Source organism: Plectropomus leopardus, chromosome 1 (assembly GCF_008729295.1).
Source record: "Plectropomus leopardus isolate mb chromosome 1, YSFRI_Pleo_2.0, whole genome shotgun sequence".
In the NCBI taxonomy this organism is placed as follows: domain Eukaryota; kingdom Metazoa; phylum Chordata; class Actinopteri; order Perciformes; family Serranidae; genus Plectropomus; species Plectropomus leopardus.
The window spans coordinates 30,146,870-30,170,702 of NC_056463.1; the positions used below are offsets into that span (position 1 = coordinate 30,146,870).

General features: G+C 42.2%; 1 protein-coding gene across 1 annotated transcript in view; it reads right to left on the reverse strand.

The window, feature by feature from the left end:
- fto (FTO alpha-ketoglutarate dependent dioxygenase) overlaps positions 1-23,833 on the reverse strand; it is a 136,859-nt gene that overhangs the window by 90,673 nt on the left and 22,353 nt on the right. Inside the window, exons 3-7 of the mRNA XM_042487948.1 lie at positions 19,304-19,381; positions 17,678-18,713; positions 13,495-13,620; positions 8,188-8,267; positions 7,199-7,342 (exon numbers count right to left, since the gene is read on the reverse strand). Coding sequence (XP_042343882.1) covers positions 7,199-7,342; positions 8,188-8,267; positions 13,495-13,620; positions 17,678-18,713; positions 19,304-19,381 — 1,464 coding nt within the window. The remainder of the gene's footprint in view (positions 1-7,198; positions 7,343-8,187; positions 8,268-13,494; positions 13,621-17,677; positions 18,714-19,303; positions 19,382-23,833) is intronic.

Sequence of the window (23,833 nt, forward strand, 5' to 3'; positions counted from 1 at the left end):
ACAACCGATGCTACAATAGGTTTATCTAATCAAAATAAAAGGAGGGAAAAAAATAACTGTCACCCTCCTTAGTAAAGATGATATAACAACACATTTTATTTAATGTAGAGGAAAAACAATTTAAAACATTACTGAAAGTATTATAATTATTGAATGAAACACACATGCATTTGGTAATATATATTGTCATAAACATCAACAAAGAAATTTCTTTTTAGCTTGAATTTAAATCAATTAATATAAAACTTAATTACTTCAGAGTTAGTTTTTTTAATGGTCTGTCAACTTGACCATTGTTAAGTAATATAATAATATATATTATATATATATATATATATATATATATATATATATATATATATATATATATATATATATAGTATCACATTCTAATTTTGCAAGGCAGAAGCTGTCAGACATTTTAATAAAATATGTCAGTGTTGTGTCAGTGCAACGTCATACCTAAATACAGAATACAGGCATTTTACTGTCTATGTAAATTTCTATCAAAATTGCTTTGAATTTTATACTTTTTATAAATCCAGCTTTCATAAATAATTTTGAAATGTCACATTTTCCCTGCCAGTAATTAAAATTAAATAAATATCACTGTGAAAATGTTCTTACTGCCATGAACTGTTGAAAATTAATTAAAAAAAATATATCAACATTTTAAAGAACATTTGACAATTTTCATGAGGTCTCTGAAAGGAGCAGCACAGTAAAGACACACACACACAAAACTGTCCTAACAAACACTGGTCATCTCTGTGAGTACAATCACACCCTCACCAAACATGGAAACACCCGGACAAACAGAACCACAGAACATCACACACAAATACGAACACATCTGTTCACACACACACACACACACACACACACACACACACACACACACACACACACACACACATGCACCTTCCAGTCAGCACACCTGAAAACTCCGCCCTCCTCCTCCTTTCCTCATTCTCCTCCCTCCTTCCCCTCCTCTTCCACTCCCTCGCTCCGTCTGGAGATGACAGTCGCGGCTGCCGAGCCGCTCCCCTCTCCTCCGCTGGGAGTGTTTTTGTTTCCTGCTCTTTTGAAGTGCTGATTTAATCCTCGCAAGGATGCTTCATGTAGCCAGGTGTAGCCTATCTATTTCTAAGTGTGTCTTTCCGTGTGCTTGTGTGTTGAATGTGCTGCACTGTGTTGGCGCTCTTGCGTGGATCTGTCTACATAGGTGTGTGAGCAGCTTTGTTAACGTCTGTGCATACAATTTCCGATGTGAGCGTGTGTGTCAAAGATTGCCCCAAATGCTGCCAACGTAAACGCGAAATGCTGTGAGCTGCCCTCCCCCAAAATGTCCTACAAAGCATCATCCACCAAAACAATGCACGCTCCGTTTCGTTTTGACGCCGACAACTGTACAACACAAAAAGAAGTTGCATGCAAAGGAGCCACATATCAAATGAGACAGAGAGAGCTATTGTTCCTTTCCTAAAAACTATTTTGTTTATTGTTCTTCTAACAGAGCATTAGCCAATGTATACAGCAGAGCTGTGAACTCAGTCGTAACAAGGTTTAAGCGGGTGAGTTCTACCCAAAATGTCTCTACTGAAATAGGAAGTATTATTCTGTAAACTAGTCATCCAATTTCGTCCAACCCCGTCTCTTACCAATTATGCTCGTACGCAACAAATGAACACTTGCTGATAAGTTTCAGACAACAATGAAACATACTGCTTCTTGTTTTTGAGGTCTTGGTTAAGTACTGAAAAGTCAATGCTGTCAGTGACAGAAACATGAGATGGGTCCATAGACTGTACAAATAATGAATGTAGCTACAATGACATCGCCCATGGGTTTGTAGACTCATGTATTGAAGCCTCAAGTTTAGCATTTCGGCTGTTTCCACCTTGGCTTTTGGAGCCAGAAGTGACCATATTTAGATGAGAGGCTGGAGCTGAGGAGGAGTGAGGGGTGGATCTGACCCACACTCAAGAATCCCTGTCCTTAAATATGTGAAGACCTTAATAAAGCATTAATGGATGAGTAACAAAAAATGTAAAACTCCTACAGTTGGCATGGATGTTGAAATTAGCTATAGAGACCAAATTGTTTTTGTACCAGGCTGTAAACAAGTTTATTTGTGCTGAAAGGTTGGGCATTTAACTCTTTGGAAATTTACTTTGTTTTGAAGCCAGCCATAAGTGGCCATTAGAGGGAATGCAGCTTTTGGGACTTTCACATCGGCTTCCTTTTTCAACCTTGGAGGTTGCCGCTTGGGTGGGACATGAAACCAGGTCTCTACTGACGATGTCATCTGCGAATCATGGCATCCACCCTCATTACATCCCAGCAATAGCTTTCCAGCAAACAAAGGCCAGGTGGCATGAAGTTCTATCCCAAAATATATTATCCAATGTAATTTAATTATGTGTGTGAGTGTAATTTCTGGGAGAAAGCTTTGTCTCTTCTTTATAAACTGCAAGTCTACCTTCAACCTTTGGGGCCAGTATACTTCATCTGAACTGCTTGTTGGATGGCTTTGGAACTTTTGGAACTGGAGGCTGAAGTGAATGTGCCAAAAAAACGCACTATACTGCAGTTTTGAAGTCAGATCAAGTCCCCAATATCCAGATTTTTGATTATAGACGTACAATGAAAAAATAATTTTGTGGTGCAATTTTCAAGTGGTCCTTGGTTTGTATTATGACACCACCTTCACCTATCGTCCTGCAGCCCAAGCAAGTTAAAACAAAGGGTAAGACTGATTTGCACAAACAACTTGACTGAGGTCTGCCTCGGGTAGAAGCTGTGCACAGAGTCATCCTGCCATTTACTTCCAAAAGGCTCTGATCACAGCGGGGATGACATGCAAGGACTGGGGCATGTCAGGGAGAATACACAGCCAGTGGCACTGCTCAGCAGCCTCTCAGTCACTCCATACAACCCACCCTTCAAAGAAATGTCATCCTTTATGGTCCCCTCAACACTCTAAATCCACTCCCCCTTCGATCACTACAGCTCAAACACACAACAAAGCCGCCGAGCGCCGATATCGGACGTCCTTTTCTCTCTGTCAGTCCCTCCTTCCATCTCTCTGATTGTCTGCCTGTCCTTTAGTGTGAAGAAACCAACCTGTGTCTCCACTTTGAGCTGACATGGCTGCCTGTCCCCCACTGCGCAGGCCAGTGGCAGCCACAAAGCAGGCCATCTAAGCTACTGAGGAGTGCTGGCTATGTGGCATTTGGAGTCCAGCTGCCCAGCTGAGAGTTACCAAGAGGGGAACTCGGACTAAATGCCACCTATCCAGGCAGACAGATCGAAAGTGTGTGTGAAAGAGAGAGTGGTTGTTAGGGCTAGTTTTTCTCTGAGACAATGTGGGGGAGCGAGAGGGGAGCTAGTGGCTCCCCTGCGGCACTTGCTGTCATCTCTCCAGGTGATGGACACACTAACTACACATTAGCCCCACATTAGTCGACCAGCCGCCCACCGTGGCAACTCTGGAGTTAAAGCCAAGTAGCCCCCTTTTTTCCCAATTTAATGAGGCACGTTTTTTTTTTTTTTTTTTTTTTTTGGTTTTTTTTTTTTCTACACCTTCACGGTATTCCCTGAGCGGGTCCAATCAATTTCCGGGCCATGGCCCTGAGGTGGGAGCTGATGAGAGTGGGATCGATCCCACTCTGCCGTCCTCTGTTTACCTTTCTTGGCCTCCTCACACATCAGCCAGCAGAACTGGTCCCTCCAGCTCACTGTGAGCAACCAGGCACGCAATTTACACTTATCACGAACTTGCCAGAGTGGTCATACACAAGATAGGTTATACTGTACATGCACACACTGCCGTATACATTTCCACTGCTTTCGATATCTATTATTTTCTGTCTCAGGCCACAAATGTAGCCAAAAGAGGTCTTCCTTTCTTAGCTAACACTGGAGGAGAGCTCCTTCATATTTATGGGACTGATGTCATTTTATTAGAGTTAAATCAATAAACTAAGACTTTAAAAAAGAACAGGAACCTTTGGCTACTCAACAGAGCTCTACAGAGCTCAGAAAGGGTGAAACACATTCGGTTTTAGAACATTTCATTCCTTGTGATCTTCACAGACATTAGAAGTCCCACAAAATAAACCACTGAATAAACCATAAAAATGTCTCACATTAATTAAAAACAGTGTTAAAGGGTAAGACAAACAAGCGCAAACTACATACCGCACAGATCTGCTGGGTAAAATGTGTTTGTAAGAGGTGATTTATAAGATTACAATGATATTGCTGGCACAAAGCCCTAAGGAAAGGTGTTTCAAAGACCTGGGAGCCTGGGGAGACATTTTGGCCTGAAAACAGGACATTGGAAGGTCACACACACCTGCCTCCACACACTTTACTTCCTTCCAGAGCATGTGGGAAAACCTTGTCCCTCCCTTCAATATTTACTGAGGGAGGGGGGGACTAGCATCATTAGAGGGGGTCCCTGAGGGCACTCTGTCACACACCCACCTGGGAAGTGACACAGTGGCTTTAAATGAGACAAGACGTTTGCATCTGGGATTAGCATTTCAAAGCCAAACATGCACACGGAGGCTGTGTGGCGATGCTATGTTAGACTACCCCCTCACCACCTAAGACAGGAGGAAAGATTAAAAAGAGACAGAGAGAGGGGCCTCGCTTAACAAACAGGTGGGAACTTCGGTTTTCTTCATTTCTGTCTCTGTCTCCCATCAACCCCTGCTTCAACTCAACATCCCATCCCATCCCTAAACACTCATACTCAGATGGCAGACGCTCTGCTTCATCATCGTCAGACCCGCCCTCGTCTTCTGACAAGTGTCAACCTCCATGCCCCCCCCCTCCCCATTGCACCACATTGCACAATACATCCGTGGCGCGTCAAGCTGGAGCTAGCTTACTGTTTAGCACTTTTTAAAGAAAGGCCCATAAGGCACTGCTCAGGTCAGGCTGCCTGCGCGTCTCAGGCTTGTTCGCTCCTCGGTCGTCCATGTCAAACACGACCTGCGCAATATGCACCCGCCAAGCACCAAAGTGGGCCGCCATCATAAATAACTCCACCAACAATACATCATTTAAGTGGGTGTTCTGCTCTCGTGGGCAACTCCAAACAAATGGCCACATCTATCATTGTGAGTGCCAGGTAGGGTACGACTGAGCCCCCGAGAGCACCCCCCCCCTTACTTAAACATTCCCACATACATATAAGCACACCTGCTCTTTTATAAATAGCATCCTGTTTTCCTAAATAAACCCTCTTTGCCCTCCTGGTGGGGGCCTATGCTTGGTAATCCTGTGGCGCTATGCGGAAAAACTAGCAGGTGTTGCTAGCTCAACTAGCACGGCGCTCCTCCTGACACAGACAGCCCCTATTGTTTGGCAGTGCTGAATAATTAATATTGTCTACAACCTTTAAACAACCTTACGTCAGACTCATCTGTCATAGCGTCCCGCTGAGGGGTCTGGGTGCTAGCGTCGACTAGGATGTGCGCTTTGAGCCAAGGGATGTGAAGGGGGAGAGGTGAAGTGCTATATTAACTGTTGGCCTGCGGCAAGCTAGCACAGGGGGCTGGTGGCTCCGCAGGCGGCCCCTTGCGTTCCTCGTCTTTGACCTCGCTCTGTCTCTCAATACCTCAGCCAACATCACTCCTTGTGTGTGAAAAGGGGTGAGCGAGGGGAGCGGGGCATGACTCCATCTTTAGATAACATATGGAGAGGCTATTGCCTCACGATCCATCACAGGCCAGGACAAATGAGAACAACCTGGATTTCATATTGGAGGCATTTCCCTGAGTAGAAACAAGCAGGTAAGGAGGTAGAAAGCTGGCAAGCTCCCATTCTGCTGTTTACAGAGTTTTAACCTATCAAAGATCTGCCAGTCTGAAAAACCCATGATGCACAGGAAATGGAAAAGGCATATCAAACTAGGATTAAACAGTACCCTGCATGTTTCTGCAGATCAGTATCTTAGACTATGATATCCAGTACTGCATCATAGTTTCAATTACAAAATGCTGTTCATGCATTTGTTAAAATGCAGATTTTTTTTGCCATGTAGATTATTCTACAAGTCATTGATAATACTTGGTCCGGCAAACCCCTTAATGCCAAATATCAACCAAAAGGTATGTATTCAATATATGCAGTGTACGGTATGTATATCATGTAAATGGTAAATGGACCTGCACTTGTACGGCCCTATTCTAGTCATTTTTGACCACTCAAAAGTGTTTTCACACAGCCAGTCGTATATACGCACACATCTACACTGGTGGCCGAGGCCACCATACAAGGTGCCACCAGCTACTCAGTTCTTTGACTGTTTAAATGCACTCACACACTGATAGACTGCCATCAGGAGCAGTTTGGGGTTCAGTATCTTGGCAAACGACACTTTGACATATTGAGTGGAGAAGCCGGAGATCGTAGCACCAACCTTCGTATTACAGGATAACCCGCTCTACCTCTTAGCCACAGTCACCCCAATATTTGGTAATATACAGTATTGTTTTTTTAACATTTACATGTTAACATTTGTTTAAAATTTTACATAGTTATTACCCTTCTATATATTTATCTTTATTGCAAGTGGTGGAGTCCACCATCGCAGCTCTGGTTGCAGCAGAAATGTACAGGTTTGTTCAAATTATTTGATATTTTTACATCACATGGCTGAATTCTCTATATTTCATAATATATTTCACTTCTGTGATCCTGTCCTGATGAAATCCTGTCATATTTGCAGACGGCTGTTAGACATCTTTAACCTCCTTAGAGTACCAGATGGTCGAGAATTCAGGCAGGTTCATGATCACAGAAAAATGTATTAAAACTTTCAAAGACTGGCATGCTATTGTGTAAACTTTATTGGCACATGTTCTGTTGTCCAATCTGGCAAACCTCACTCATCTGGTACTCCTAGCAGGCCAAAACAAACTTCAAATATTTCCAAATGCTGTGTGATTCAGGCCCACTGCATAAGAAGTAATAAGTTCACAACAGGTTTCTACAAGTTAAATATTAACACCGACACAGACTCACCAGTGCCAATATAAATAAATGCTAACAGTTACGCACAAACCCATGAAATCATGCCAAAACCACAGACAAATGTGTGTGCAATCATGCAAAACAGACACGTATCCAAACGTGCACACACACACATGCACATGCATGTGAACACACACCATGTCCCCACCTCATTATGAATGTCCTCACAGTGCTGTAGCGTTGTTGGCAGCAGGGTCAGCAGACTGTGGGAGCCCGTCTCTGGGTCAGTGTGCAGGTTGGACAGGGCCTCTTGACACCGTGACTGGATGTAGGTCAGGGTCCCACTGGAACACTGGTAGGACAGGGACAGAACCATCGTTGAACACATAGCTGCCACGCATGGTTTATCTTGTGAATCAAAAGACAAACTCAAACTTAAGTTAAAGACGTTTTCAAAATATGTGTTTGAACATACTCTATTTAATCATCATACCTGACATGCCATTCATTTATCATTTTTACTTCTCAGTAAATGGTGTCAATGGCTAATTCATTCCTGTTACCTGTAGAGCTATTCATCAGTCCAGATTGTTTTGGTGTGAGTTGCTAAGAGTTGGAGATATTGGCTGCAGAGATGTTTGTCTTCTCTTGAATATAATGGAACTTTCAGCTTGTCGTGCTGAAAGCACCAAAAAACAGCACATTTGAAAAACTCATCAGGAATGTCTCTTTCCAGAAATCATGACCCGGTTACTCAAGATAATCCACAGACCTTGTTGTGAGCAGTTTCATGTAGGAACTATTTTCTGCTACTGAACTACACCCACCAACCGTATCAATGACTAGATGAAAGCGTGCATCTACTGCAAGTTCACCTAGTGCCACTGATTTAGCTAACATTGTAGCTCCACAAGCCAAGGGCCATCCAGTTCCATTATTTTCAAGAGGAGGCAGACATCTCTATGGCCAATATTTCCAACATTCAGCAAGTCACACCAAAACAATCTAGACTGACAAACAGCATTACAGGCAAGAGAAAAAATGTTTTTTTTTATGTTTGCACCTTTCTTTTCACCAAAAAGACATGACAATACATCACTAAAAGAAAAAAAGTTATTATTTACCAGTCACAGTGTTGACGTTTATATAGTACATATATATATAGAGTGTAATTATTTAGGCCTGTTGGCCTCTCACCTCAGCCACTCTGTGTGTCGAGCTGAAGCGTGCAGTCTCTCCAGCTAGGACACAATGCTGGTGGGTACTGTTCAGGTCATCTGATGAAATCAGGGAAAAAAATATTTCAGAACATACTAACAATGCAACCAAAAATCATCAACAGAGGAGCCAAGACGAGTAAACAAAAGAACAGACCGGAAAAAAGAGAATTAGAAATAACTATTTAATAAAACACTGTAGCACACAAAAGGACAGCAGACAAATAAGAGTGAAGATTTCACATTTTGATCTTGTGTTTTTGATTAATTATAATAAATAATAAAACAGATCATGAAAAGAGAAGAACTGATTACAAAGGAAAAACAGATGAGAAGCAGGGCGTGTGGGAACATGACAACTAAATCATCTTGTACGCTCAGACAGATTGCGCCTCGTCCAGCACCGAATCAAATAGAATGAGCAGCATTGTACTATAATTTTAATTACCAAACAAAACCAGATCGCGCTCAATCTGTCAAGATGGAAGAGCCATACCAACAAACATTTGTCCAATATCACAGCGGCTTTACAAAGAGGCCTTACTGCTGTTTCCTGTGTATCCCTCCATGTGTTTCTTTGTGTGTATAGATGTTTCTCAGCTCTGCCATTATTTGCTTCATACCAATAATTAATTTAGCCATGACAGAGCTGTCATTCACAGCACATGTGCATATTTACACCCGCCTTGAGCAAGAGTACACTGGCTAATGCCTGTGATTTGAAAGTCAAACAGCCAAATGCTTTGGGAGGAAGATATTATTGTTTAGTGGGAGGAAAAAAAAGATGGTGACAAACAAAACAACTTGCCGGTGTTTTCTTCACCCTGATGAGATTGTGAGGGATTAGGTCTCTGGGCAGAATTACTCTGCGTCTTTAAAACTGTTTATATCCAATAACAAATTATCTCCATCAATCTGCTCTTTTCTTGGCGCGTCTGATGCGTCAGTGGGATCAGGAGGGAGTAGAGGCAAACTCGATAACTGTAATAAATATTTATCTTTCTTTCAACCCCTGCGCCTGCTGCCACTTGTCCTCCTTTTCCAGGAAGCAGGCTTTTAAATATATTGGGTCAACTCTTTTCTCCAGTCCCCCTGTGCATTGGGAGCTGGAAATCTGATTATTGAACAGGCCCGGTGTCAAGACTTGCATTGTTCTTTTTTAACCACTGAAATTCCATTTGGGTGGAAATGATGGTGATTCAATTTGCCTCCAGCAGCTCAGACATTAGCAGTTCAAAAGGGCCAGCCGGCGACAAATGGTGCTGAAAAGACATTATGGTGTCTGTGGTTATACAACGTTGTAGTTTTCTTTTAATACCACAAAACTATCTATCATATGGTGTATGTCACTAAAACACTGGTACAATATATTTGAACACATGGTTCAGTGGTGGCTGCCCTGTGTGTGCAAGTGTGTGCTTGAGGGGGGGTTCATGTCCTTTCTCCAACAAGCAGAAGACTGCGTGTGTTTTTGTGCGTATGAGTTGTGCAAATTTATAGGTACGCGCATATGTTTATGCATTGTGCCAAGTATTTAATTCAGGTAGGCCCAACAAAGCGACAGACAGCCAAGGACTGTGTGAGCTGCTATCGTTGTGCAGCAGTTGGCCTCTCAAGGGCGTACTCACCAAGTGGAGCATAAATCCCCACTGATCCGCGACAGTCAAGTCCCATTAGAATGGTCTGCACAACAGCCCATCACTCTATTATCATGGCTGGCCTGAAACTGACTGTTCTATTGTAAATCTTATCCAGCTAAAGGAGGTCGGCTTCAAGCCCTGTCAAGCCGAATATTAGGTACAGACATCGCTGCTCTCGGATGAAAACATAGCAGCTTCAAAGAGTCAACTTCAGGAATTCATTAAAACCTTCCTATTCTTTCGTTGTAAAACCAAAAAAGGTTCAGATTGACAAACAGTTTAAACATAATTTAGATACAGTAGGTATAGGTATAGGTGATCCAATATTCAGTTAAATAGATGGGTTAGATACATGGATATAAGCTTAGGTCCTACATGCACAGAGAGAGTTAAAGATTGTACAAGCAAAGTAGCTTTCTGTGTAACATGTTGGAAATAACACATTTTCCTGTTGTCATGCTGAATAGTGCAGTCACTTATATAATAGCATTTGTATGCAGCATTTGGGGTAGTATATTTTGGAGGACACCCTGTATGCTGCCTGTACAGCATCTGGACAGTCAATTCTTAAGTTATAGCAAAAACATGTTTTGTGAGGTCACACTAAAACCTTTGACCTCTAACCACCAATTTCTAATCAGTTCCTTTTTGAGTCCAAGTGGATGTTTTGGGGTTTATTTTGGGAAAAAAAATCCTCAAGGCCTTTTGAGATTCTGCATTTATGAGAATGGAACAAACAGATGGATAGACCACCCAAAAACATAATAGCCAGATCCAGTCAGGGCTATCGCCAGTGTGGAGGCATCAAAAATGAACTAGTTCTCTTTGTGTTTTGGTTCAGGCTCTGCGTTTTTACCACAAACCTACTGCACAATTTCAAAAATCATGACCTGCAGGACAGAGAATTGACTCTGGAGATCACATCAGTTACATCCCCCTGACTTCAAACTCCGCTCTCAGCTGAAGGCTGCTGTAAATCTTAGCAGTGTATTCATGATTTTGACATTTATGCAGAATGTACAGGTAGAGGTTCAGTGTCTTCCAACAAAACAGACACCACATGTGATTGTGCACGAGATGGATTTATGTATCTGCTGTTGGAGGGATCAAAACAGTAATCTTTTAATCATAAGACCGTCTCTCTAATCACTAGGTCAAACACATATATTATCAAATATGTAGAAAGGTAACTGACTGGTTAATAAATAGAGAAAAAAATATTATACAATTTAATTTAATATATTTTTATGTATGTATTTTATTTTATTTAATTTGAACATAAAATGCAGAATAATACAGGTAAGGTTAAATCAGTGTCTACTAAAACCTTTGACCTCTAACCACCAATTTCTAATCAGTTCCTTTTTGAGTCCAAGTGGATGTTTTGGGGTTTATTTTGGGAAAAAAAAATCCTCAAGGCCTTTTGAGATTCTGCATTTATGAGAATGGAACAAACAGATGGATAGACCACCCAAAAACATAATAGCCAGATCCAGTCAGGGCTATCGCCAGTGTGGAGGCATCAAAAATGAACTAGTTCTCTTTGTGTTTTGGTTCAGGCTCTGCGTTTTTACCACAAACCTACTGCACAATTTCAAAAATCATGACCTGCAGGACAGAGAATTGACTCTGGAGATCACATCAGTTACCTCCCCCTGACTTCAAACTCCGCTCTCAGCTGAAGGCTGCTGTAAATCTTAGCAGTGTATTTATGATTTTGACATTTATGCAGAATGTACAGGTAGAGGTTCAGTGTCTTCCAACAAAACAGACACCACATGTGATTGTGCACGAGATGGATTTATGTATCTGCTGTTGGAGGGATCAAAACAGTAATCTTTTAATCATAAGACCGTCTCTCTAATCACTAGGTCAAACGCATATATTATCAAATATGTAGAAAGGTAACTGACTGGTTAATAAAATAGAGAAAAAAATATTATACATTTGTATGCCGTACACTTTGTCCCAAATCACTTCTTTTAACCAATGCATTTATGTGCGTTATTGTATTCATTTATTTAACTATATAAATTATTGTTATAGAAAAATATCAATTTGATAAATTGATTTCTAGATAAACAGTAGGTACACTTATGCTTTTGGAGATAATTGGCAGGCAGGTAGAAAGAAGTGGTTTGGGACAAAGTGTACGGCATACCAGAGCAGTCTGCAGTAAAAGGGAATTTGCCAATTTGGTATTTAAACATGGGTTAAATAAAAGATAATAGAGATCAATAACTATTAACCTGACACACCAGATGGATTGTTGCACTGAACCATTTGAGATGCCGTCATTGAAAACTGTCTAAAAAAGGGCAGGCACGCTTAAGAAAGACTTGACAGATGACTGGATGAACTATTCATCTATTGCTATTTATCACAGACTAATTTCAACCAATCAGATCAACAAAGAAGATGAGGGAAACCATCTTTTTCATCAGAAAAGCCTCCGGTGTTGTTCTTTGCTCTTCTTTCAGTGAAGAAATACTCTCTGGTTCTGACATAACTCACGCTATTGCAGCTTCCACACTAACCTCTCCAGGAGCCGCCATTTTCATTTTGAACTAACAGTCGCCTCCTCGTGCTGTTGCACGCCTCAACCACACCAGCTGCTTGTAATTTACGGATTTGATTTGCGTGTGATCTTGTGTAAAATATAGCTGATGTGCGGGTTAATATATAATACAAGTATAACATAAATGTGAGTTATAGAGAATAATAAGTGAATAAAATTCAGATACAGAGTAAAAGTGTAAATACAATTTACAGAGTACATAAAATTCACATACAATCTATATTATTTTCTCCATAAATGTGATGGATGAATATGGTGTTCAGGCTTACATTACTGAGTCATTAAAGCTAAAAATATTATATTTATCATTGAATAATGCAGAAATTCACTGCGCAGATGTAAGTTAGACTGACTTGAGATTGCACTGATTCTACCTACATACTTTTAAAAGCAAAGTGCCTTTAAAAAATGATAAATCCACTTGTTTATTCAAACAGAGGCCCTGACTTCTTGTACATCTGAATGCGAGCTTCTGCTGTGACGTGGATAAATGTCGTAACACTGTCGAAAAAATGAGAAAGCTTGGAAGGGCCCACAGGGCCAAACAGAGAAGGGTGGAAGTGTCTGCTGCTGCCAGAAGCATTAAACTGTGATTTACCACCCTGTGGTGCGCTGTATGTCCTCTCCATAGAGACATAGACAGGATGGGGTCACAGGACTTCAAAAAATAACATTTGGCTTTCTTAACCTCTCTAATGCACACAATTTCATGGAACCTTAAACTGTCATGTTCAGGCCAGGTCACCACACACACACACACACACACACACACACACACACACACACACACACACACACACACACACACACACACACACGCACACACACACACACACCTCAGCTTCACCTCTCCTGCAGAGAGGGTTAGAGGAAGAGAACAGAGTGTGCAAGTGAAGTGCATCCTGCTGGCACAGGTCATTTGGGACAAAGTACAAGAAACACTAAAACACAGAGTTATAAAAGAGTTCCTTTCTCCAAAGTCAGACATGGAGGTGAATTTGGGCAAGTGGTGTGAGCAGCATGTTTACATGTGTGCATATCTGTGTGTGTTTTTAGTGTGTGAGAGTACCTCTCATGTAATAGCAGTCTCCAGATTCCAGCGGCAGCATCAGGCCAGGTGTATGGATGTCCCAGGCTACCTTGAGCCCAATCCTCCAGCATGCCTTCCCACTGCTGCCTCCCTCACTGCTCTCACCTGTCAGTCATACACAGCCCAACTCACTGTAACATTTGCATTTTACATTTATATTCACATTTCAGGTTTTTGGTTTGGCAGTTTCACCCAGCGTGACTTAAACTGAGTGTAAAAGTGCAAAACGCTTAAGTTCCTCACAGTTTCATGGAAAAACATGTGGTTTATCACTACATAATAATGGCTAATAAACACATTATTTTGAACACTGTTGTCTGGGTAATGCAATTCAAAACAATACCTTATATGCAGCCAAAATAAATAAATAAAATAGTAAGGAGTGCAATGATTGAATCCATACCTCCCTAACAATGGATGTTAGACGTAAGCCAGAAAGTAAGAATCACTTAACAGCAGAGCAAAGATGATTTGTGTGATCATATTGGCTGTTAGCACAGGATTTTTATGCCATCATTATGCTGTGCAAGAGGAAATTGTTGGTTAAAAGCACTTGATGTTGTTTAGTGAGTGTGTGAGAGTGTGTTATTGGACAGCAGGTATCCCATGATATTCCTGTTTCTGAACCCATTCACTGTAACCACCTCCCTGTTCTTCTCTCCCCTTCCATTCTTACACGGCACACTAAGAAAACAAGATTTGGCTCAGCTGGCCAACACCCTTCAGCAAAATCAATACTAAAGTCTTTCTGGGCCTCTCTGCCCCACAGCTGCCTTTTCCTTTGCTCAGCACGGATAAATAGTAACTTAATTTCCAGCCATTGTACTCTGAGAGCCAGCTAATGACAGCACTCCCCAAGGCCTCAGGAATGGTGGAATATCATCCTCCGTGCCGGAAAACGCTCAGTCGTGGCAGATTCCTTTGGATCAGCGCAGCTGGGAAAAACACTCAGAACATTTCTCTGGCTGAAGCAAAAAAACAAGGTGAGGCTGCTCAAAGAGTAAAAAATCAAAGGAAGCAGGTGTCATGCAAAACATCTCTTCTCTATAACATAATGTGCTGTGCTTCTTTCCTCTCAGGGACAATGTAGGAAACATGAACTTATTGTGAAAGTGCAACATTCCCCAAGGTAACAAAGTCATAAGCCTGGTTCTGGGAGTCCTCAGAGCCAGCCAGTGGGATATAGCTCCATCACGCTCTGGCCAGACTTTCCCCTCTAATGTCTGGAGCTGTGGGGTCATTCAGGACTAGAAAAGACACAGCTGCTAAGCACTGCAAGGTGTTATGCCATGGTGTTTGAAGCCTGTGTTCACAGGGTCAGAGTGGAAATGGCCTAGAACAAATCATTGAAACAGACCTCTGAAGCAGGTGTTTCTGGTTAAGAAACCCCAACGAAGAAAGCCCAGCTGTAAAGTGGGCTGGGATGTCAGAGCAGTTGGCATTTCACCTGTTTGATACTGTAAAATTACAGTTTCAAGACACAGATGCAGACTGTGTAGAGCTCAAACCATTAACAGTGGGGCAGCCTCTAGCTCAGTGAGTAGAGTGTGCGCCCCATGCAGGCTCAGTCCCTAGCAGGCCTTGCGGCCCTTTGCTGTGTGTCATCCCCGTTCTCGCTCCCCCTTTCCTGTCACTCTCTGACTGCACTATAATAAAGGCATGAAAAGCCAAAAAATAATTAAATCTTTAAACCATTAACAGTGCAGCACCTGTACTGTGTGCCTGATGAAGCTGCACCTTTGACTTTATTTTAAAGTCCACTGATTTCGTTTGATGATAAAGGGTTAATGCGAAAAAGTAATCCTCAAAAATGAACTTCATTAACTCTTTAAAACCTGAGAGAAGGCGATAAGAACATTATCAAGACGAAGATATGAGAGAATTACCTGAAAATAAGCAAACTAACTAGAAATTACTAAATGTTTCAAAAAATCAAAAATAAGTTTAAACAAGTAATAAAGAAACAGAAAGAAAATGACCCTGAGAAAGTGTTAAAAATAATCTATCACCTAATTATAATAATTATAAATGTAGTTTTCTGGACATTTTCCCTAGTTTTTCTTTAGTAATATCTAAACTAAAATTTGGGTAATTTTTTGTCACATTTTACTAATTCTTAGTGTTTTGCGGGGCATTTCTTGCCAAGTTGCTCTTTATGTTTTTTTCTTTTTGTCCCTAAATCAAACCAATTTTGTAATAACCAATTTAAATGCTTATGAACACAGCACAAGAAACCTGATGTCGATCAAGGTGTTATAGGGTTAATGGTATATTGTGCAGGACTTGTTGTTTACCGTTTGCAAACAATATCGATGACAAAAGTGACAGTGAAAGCCAATCACAGATTCACTCTTGTTTGTGTTTGTTTCAGCGCTGTGACAGCATTTTTTTAACTTCTTGGAAAAAATACAGGCATAGTGCAGAGTCTCTGCTAACAAATATACCACCACACACTTCTAGTGGGCAAGTGATGATTGAGAGGAATTACTTTTGTAGAGGTCGATCCATTGTTTGTTAGGAAAATCTCATACCTTTAACCATTAGTGTTGTTGGTGTTATTTTTACAATAAAAAGGAGGATGCATTTTACATTCTATTACCACCATTAAATGGTGGTAGGCCTACAGTCTCCCATAGTTGCTTTGCATCTGCTCTAAAAAGCAAAGTTCCTGTCTCACTGAGATTCTCTATCAACTCCATCAGCAAGCACTATCAGCTCCTGAAAGAGTGCACGTTCCATAATTAGGAGACATCGTATTATCCATACAGTACAGTCTAGGAACACTTATCAAAGCAGGGCTCATTATTCCATATCAGATAATTGCACATCGATCATTTCTTGGGGAAATGATTTAGATGAGATGCGGTGAGCGTGATAAGGCCTGTTTGTTAGACTGCGCCATTGAGCGCATGTTAAGAGCTCAGATCCAAATGTCTGTGATCTCCCAACGCACGGGCGGCGATAAGGCTGTCAGCAGCAAGCCAGTGATGACATTTGATAATGCCCTGACACTATCACATAGATGGATCTGATGACTGCCTCACCAGAGGCCATGTCTACAGCTGCTACAGCGCTGCTGTAGGGCCATAATACACAAGGTTAGCTGTATCTGATCCACCATAAAGCAACTGAGATAAGTTGATGGGATATTGAAGTGATACAAAAAAAGGAATCTTAATTTTGGAACGAACATGCCAAAGACATGCATGATATACTTTTGATTTTAAGGACCAGTGTGTAAAATTTAGGGAGATATATTGGAAGAAATGGAATATGATATAATGTTGTGACGTGTTTTCCTTACCTAAGAATGAGCCATTTATATCTACACAGAGAGAGGGTTACTTCTTTATGGAGATCAGTGTGTTGCATCGCCATACCTCTACAGTAGCCGAGAACCGTCAAACCAAACATTTGCTCCAGATATGGCCATTCACGTTTTCACATTCTCCCAGCGGCCACCACAGTAAGAAGCCCAATCGCAGTAAGTAGTGCCAGAGGTTCACAGTTTGTAAGTTGAAAGAGCTTTATTCAGTGTTTCTAGCTGTTCAAATCACTGAATTTGTATGTTTTTTAGTGGAAGCGACCTTCGTGGATAATTCAGCTTCCGGTGAAAACCTCCTGAATGTCTGGATCTTAAGTAATCAGAGAAAAAGGTAGCTTCACTTTAGCATGTGTAGCACTTTAGCAAGCCACTCGCAGCGACACGCCAAAGTCTGTCAGATTTTTAAGTTGAAACTGCCTCTAGAGAGAAGAGACCTCTATTCAAATCATGGTAAAAACTTCTTGAATGTCTGGATCAGAAAAAGGTGAGCAAACATTGACTTATGAGAGAAAAGACGTGAGCATGTTGTGCGCAAGCAGCCTGTCCCCAAGATGCCAAACTGCAGCAGAGATTCCCTGATTTTACTGTGAAACTACTTTATTCAGTGTTTATTGCTGTTTTAATTTCCTGATTTGTTTGTTTGGAGAGGAAGAGACCTCTGTGGATAATTCGGCTCCCGAAAAAGGTAGTAGTGTAGTTCACCGCTAGACGCCACTGAATCCCCCTACATTTCACACTTCACCTTTCAGTGTATAAATGTGAAATCTACAGATCTGAACTTGAGCTATCCAGTTAGCATAATTGTGATAAATGAGCTATTTTAGCTTTGACCCTTACCTTTTTCCTCGTGACAGCTATAGCTGTAAACAGCCACCGGCGTATGAGTGATGAGGTTCTCATCATGGTGCCACCCTACTGCCATTTTCCCCATGCCATAGTAAGGCTCCTCTTTGAGTTGGCTCATAGCTGCCGGGTCCATGTAGTTGAGTAGGGTGACATTGAACTTGACCGGACCAGTGCACACCGGCGGAGGACTCGGCTGGGAACAGCTCTGCCCGCTTGCCTGTTCCTTCCTGTCTTCAATGTGATAATCTGACAAACTATGCTTGAGTTGGGTCAAGGGTTTCTCTTGGGCCCCGAGTCCCACAGGTTTAGTCTCAGGGCCAGTCAGGGCCTTGGGTGCCCAGCCGGGGAATTTGCCTTCACTGTGCTCTGACCCTGCTGCGACAACCATTTCACTTGGTTTGGCCTGGGAGGACTCTCCCTCCTCGCTGCTGTGTTTGGACTCAGTCTCCCATTCTCCTTCCTGTTTGGACCCAGAGCAGCCCTCTTCACTGTGTTTTGACTCAATGTCCCACTCTTCACTGTGCTTGGACTCTGTGTCCCCCTCCTCGCTTTGTCGAGACTCTGAGTCCCCTCCTTCACTATTCTTGGAGTCTTCACTGTGCTTAGACCCTGTGTCCCCCTCTTCACCCTGCTTGGCCTCTGTCTCCCCCTTCACACATTGTGTCAGCCTGTCTCCCTCCTTTAGCTGAGACACGTCAGAGCAGAAGAAGGTGTTAAGCTCCCACAATGCCTTGCAAGCAGCCCTCAAGTCAGGGTCACAACAGTTTTGTCCTTTGACATCAGCATCCTCACTGTGCCAGGGGATGGTAAAGAGCCGTGTGTCCAGATAGCGATAGGTGTGGCCCGGCTCACCCAGCAGAGCCCGGGAAACGGCGGTGAACACATCTCTGTCACGGACACGTACCAAATCCCTCAGGAGGCATCCCTTCCTTCTTAGGGTGAGCAGAGCTGCCTGCACCCGGCCATGGAGCTCCACAGGCAACGAGCAGGATCTCCTCAGAATCAGGCCAGAGTAACTGGAGTCCCACTTGGAAACACAAGACATTCTTATCAGGATGATCATGACATACAAAAGCATAAACGAAACAGAATTACAATCTTATTTGACAAACATGCTTCTGTTTCAGATCTTGAGTAAAATATTACACAATACAGGGCTGTAGCAGCAGATGATAATCAGAGCATGTGAGCGCAGTGGAGTGGGTGAGGATTCATGGAACTGTTGGGTTACTTCGGTCAAAGCCAATCCAGGCCGTTCCTGTCAATACTCAGTGTTAAATTTAGATTTGTAAACTCCATGGTCGAGACGGCTGCAGTAAATCTTTGACAGAAAACAGTGTGTGTGTACAAAACACAGACGCATTATGGGTCAGGCATGCTTCGTACTCATGGTGTGAGCGGTGCAAGTGCAAAATTGGAGCGGGATGAAGCGGGAGAAAAGGCAACGCACCAACTTTTAAAAAATCTGCCCTGCGCTCCATCCAAAATCCTTCCGCTCCCACTTGCACTCACATTCCGCTCACATGCTCTGATTATGGTAGGCGAAAGGCTGCTGTAGGCCATTTAAAGTATAGGTCTAGGCATCAGTAGCATTATCTGGAAGTGTGGCTGGCTCACCAGTTGCTGATAGCCCCGATCTGAAGGTCCCAGAAAGGGGATCTTCTGGTCTCCCAACTCCTGCAGTAGCTTCCGCCTCTGTGGAACACAACACAGTAAAACAGGCTGATGAGTAACAGCAGGGACCTTCTGTATCTAGTTATTAAGGGGTTTTTTAAATGCTTGTGTAAGTTACAAATTACCTCTATCCAAATATATTCAGTGTATAACTTTTGGAGAATTTGGCCACAGAGAAGCTGTGGGGGCAAACTGATTGAAGTAAGAAAACTCCTGCACATAGAGCTGAAAACGTCCACCCAACTTTCTAACACCAAACTGTGATTGGGCACCAAAATTTCATCATGATCTCATGACTTTATGGGTTAAGAATCTATACAAAAACACTGAGTGTGTGAGACACTCTCTTATGGCCCTGTATGGCCCACATAAGTCTGTCTGCCACTTCCACTGTGGCACTTTATTTTAAATCACTGGAAACGCAATCTTTAAATACAAGACCGCCTTTTCCTGGCAGGAACATCGCATTTGCTGAGTTGAATACATTTCTTACCATCTAACCTTGCCTCACTATAAATATATTCTATAAAAATAAACAGAGTGAAATGTAAAATAACATTGCACACCTGAGTATAGGGACAAACAAACAATAACAAACTGTGAAACTCAAATCACACAAACTGAATTACATGGTATTTGGGAAAGAAATTAATAAATGAATTTTGACAAATGATGCTCCCACAATGGGTTGAGACAGCACTGGAACCTGGTCGTTTTCATTGACGTCTCACATTTTTATGATTTTGTGAAGGCTGCCGTGGGGTTCCTCACAACCTTATAAAAGATGCCCTGTGCCATACCGTGCTCCCCCAATAAAAATGTCAACCTGGTGGAGCGATCAAAGTACTTTTCATTGGGACGCATTCCATTCGGACCTGTAAATCCAATGGCAACTGGCATAAAAACTATATGCCCAAATAAATTTCACAACTATTTCCCCACCCTGCCTCCCGTATGTGCTTGTGCGAAGGCGTGTTTATGTGGAGGCGTTGTATTTCTGTGTAGATGTGGGTTCAGAACCCCATTCAGGTGCATATCTCACACACACACACACACACACACACACACACACACACACACAACCTCTGCATGGTGTCTCAGCAGCAGGGGAAGGAGAAATGTCACCGACATGCCACTGTCTTTTTACATCTTTAAAAGTTTTGCATGAATGACCAGTGCATCGGTTGTGATAGTTTGAGGAGAACCGACCCTGTGTATATTTCCAAGACATTTACACAAGCGTCTCACATTTCTTCTGCGCTAATAATGCCAAAGACCTCATGTGGCACACTACAGGATATTTGGGAAGCGGCTGCCAAAACATGTCCTGACTTTTAGAGTGAAATAAAAGTCCTGTTAATAACATTAAAGTGCAGGTATAAAAAAAGATGCGTGTCCTGACTCGAAAGGGGCTTTGAATCAAAAAGAGGGCATGCGGTGAGAGTATGTGTATTAAAGACAGGAGGGAGGAAAACAGAACCCAATAACGTAAGCCGAAAAGATGGGAGGGCATCAGATCAGAAGGCAGTTTGGTGAATTTACCTTCAGGGCTGAGTTTCTACTTGAGACTAAACAACACAACACCTGCTGGAAGTTTTTTTAAAGGATGCACATGAGTGTACAGGCCTTCCAAGTTATTCTGGAACAAACAAAAACAGACTTGCAGACAGTTGGAATCTAAAAACAAAACAACATGCACTATTCATGGCCAGACTGCATTCAAAGGCTGTTGGAGGAAATTGACATGCTGACACACATTCATTGGTGTCAAATTCTAACTCATGACAGAAGCTCAAGATATCAAGGTGAGACTCTGGACTAGTGTTGTATGTATGTGTGTGTGTGTGTGTGTGTGTGTGTGTGTGTGTGTGTGTGTGGGTGTGTGTGTGTGTTCGTGTTTGTGTGTGTGTCTGTTTATCTGGGTGCTGCTGTGAGCCTGTACAGATCCATATCCTAGCATCCATTGACTGTAGACGTGCACATCCATGCACATAAGTTAGATCCTTACAGTCTGCTTAAGTCACAGTGTGCAAACCACTATTGTGTACACAAGCAAGAAAGTGTGCCTTCATACTGTATGTATGTGAGTAAGCCTCCAAAATACACACACATACATGCCCATGCTAAAAACGCGCAGCAGGGGTAGCGTGCATGATGCCTCAACGCCAATCGCACACAGCCAGGGCTGTCACATACATGTCAAATGCATCAAGCTACTCAGAAATTCCACAGAAAAAAAGGAAAGACAAGAAGTTACCGGAGCCCTCTGAAGCAGATGGACTCTCTCAGTATCAGAGGACCGCTGTGTCTGTCTCCCTGTCTCTGTGTCTGCACCTGATTCTAGAAGGAAAACCACAAGGTGCAAAAAGAAAGAAAAAAAAGGTCTGCGTTTCCGCTCAGACCCAAGAAACGAGATTACCAATCCCATAATAACGCAGATGCTTCATGGTAGCCGCACCAACAGTCTGCACTGAGTGATATATCTGATGCTTTTTTTTTCTTTTTTTAATCTCTCTCTTCCTTGATGGGATTATTCCCTCAGCCAGACTGTTTATCACAGAAAAACATATTAGGTAGAATAGAACTCAATTGGTTTGCTTTGATCTTGGCCTATAAGAGATATCAAACTGTGTACCATATATTTATTAATTTCATTTATTTTCCATCTGTGACACTTCAACGGACACTTTCTTCAAAGCGTTCTTCGCAGAGTAGATTAATGTCCAGCGCTTAGCATCAATAGCTCAAAAAAGCCAGATAACGCCGCCGCTGTGGGGATAAAAACACTTCCAGTCTAACTCGTGTCTGCCCCAGAGGCTGCATCGGAACGTACTGAATGCGATACGACTGCTGAAGAAGGACACATGAGTCCCACTGGACTTGTCTCGATTTGGCTGATGCATCATAAACTGTAGATAAAAACTACATAGTAGAGTAAGCTCTGAAGATGACTTGATAAGTCCAAGTGTCAACACTTCCTGTGATTTCCATTATACAATGTTTGGTTAGTCATGTTTAGTAGGTGACATCATTTTACACATAAATCTGATATCAGTGCCGAGGCGAGACCCCCCCCCCTTGGTTTATGCCATTTGATTTTCCCTTACTCTTGTACTTGCTCTCCATATATGCTTCACTCCAACATTTCTCTTTTGTTAATGATTTTTCTGAATGTCTTTTTATTTTTTTAAATATTAATAATTGTTTTTCTTGAGCAATTTTGGAGCCCCCCTCTGGGTGACACACCTGGTGGCTTCCTATGCCACCTATAAGAAGATCTGCCACTGGCTGATCTCTTTAAGTTCTTAATATTTTAAATATTTTCTTCAAGACCTCCAGCCAAAAGAGGGCAGCACTTTCTCTTTTGAAGAAAGTGCCGCAGACTGCAGACAGACAGAAAACTTTGGCTCTCAAACAGGCCTTGTGCAGCCCCGAGGAATGACGTGATGAGAGATAGCTGAGTAATAGAGCTCCATGTTGAAACAGCGAGCCATTGGTACTTGTGTGACACCCATTTCAGAACTGGTTCTCTTCTGCAAAAGTGATGGTGAATCAACAGTTTTGACAAGTCGGCTGTAAAACTTCGGACTCAAACAGACGGACTACCCGTGTGCATCAAAGGCGCTTCCGTCCCGGTCCATTTGGCACCGGATCGCAGAATGTCGTGAGTTTGTGTGAAACGACACAGGGCATAGAGAAGGGCAGGGAATGCCCACCCCGCAAGAACATTTATGTTTGCATATGCGATGCTGAAGCACATAAATTCTGCAGGAGCCTTGAGAATTCAGCTTTGTATTTAGAAAATCATACACATGGGGAGCAACTGAAGAAACCTCTTGGATCAAAAACCCAGGGCTCTTCACCTATCTGTGGTTGACTTGTTCCATAAAGGTCTCCATAGTTTGAAGTCTACCTCATCTTCAGGGTATGTCACTAGATTGAACTATGGTGAGATAACACAGCACCTAGGTGCCACCACACACAAGCACCCACACAAGTGCACACTTACACGACCACACATGCAGATTGAGGTTATTTTGCAGTGTTTCTCGCAGCAGATTTTTCATTTGAAATGTTTGGTTTTTTTAGAATATATATCTAAAAATATATTAATCCAACGTCAGACACACAGAAAAACAGCATCTCCGATAGAACAATGTCAGAAATGACCTCTTTCAACTATTTTCACAGATTGTGTTTCTTCGTCTCATGTATGCCTCACCAATAAAAAAGAAGAAAAATATTCAGGGTAAAAATTAACTACTTCACACTTCAGGCTTTGTTTACTGCCTCTTGTGGCATTCATTTATTTTAGGAATGCCAGTTACAAGTTTGGTGACTCAGTGTGACGGTGAGCAGGCTGGTCAATGGCTAACTAGAATGTGTGGGAGTTGACCTCAGAGCTTGGGTGTTGGTAATGTGTAACCCCGTGTCTTCGCACTCCTGCTCAGGATCAGCCTATGAATATGCTTT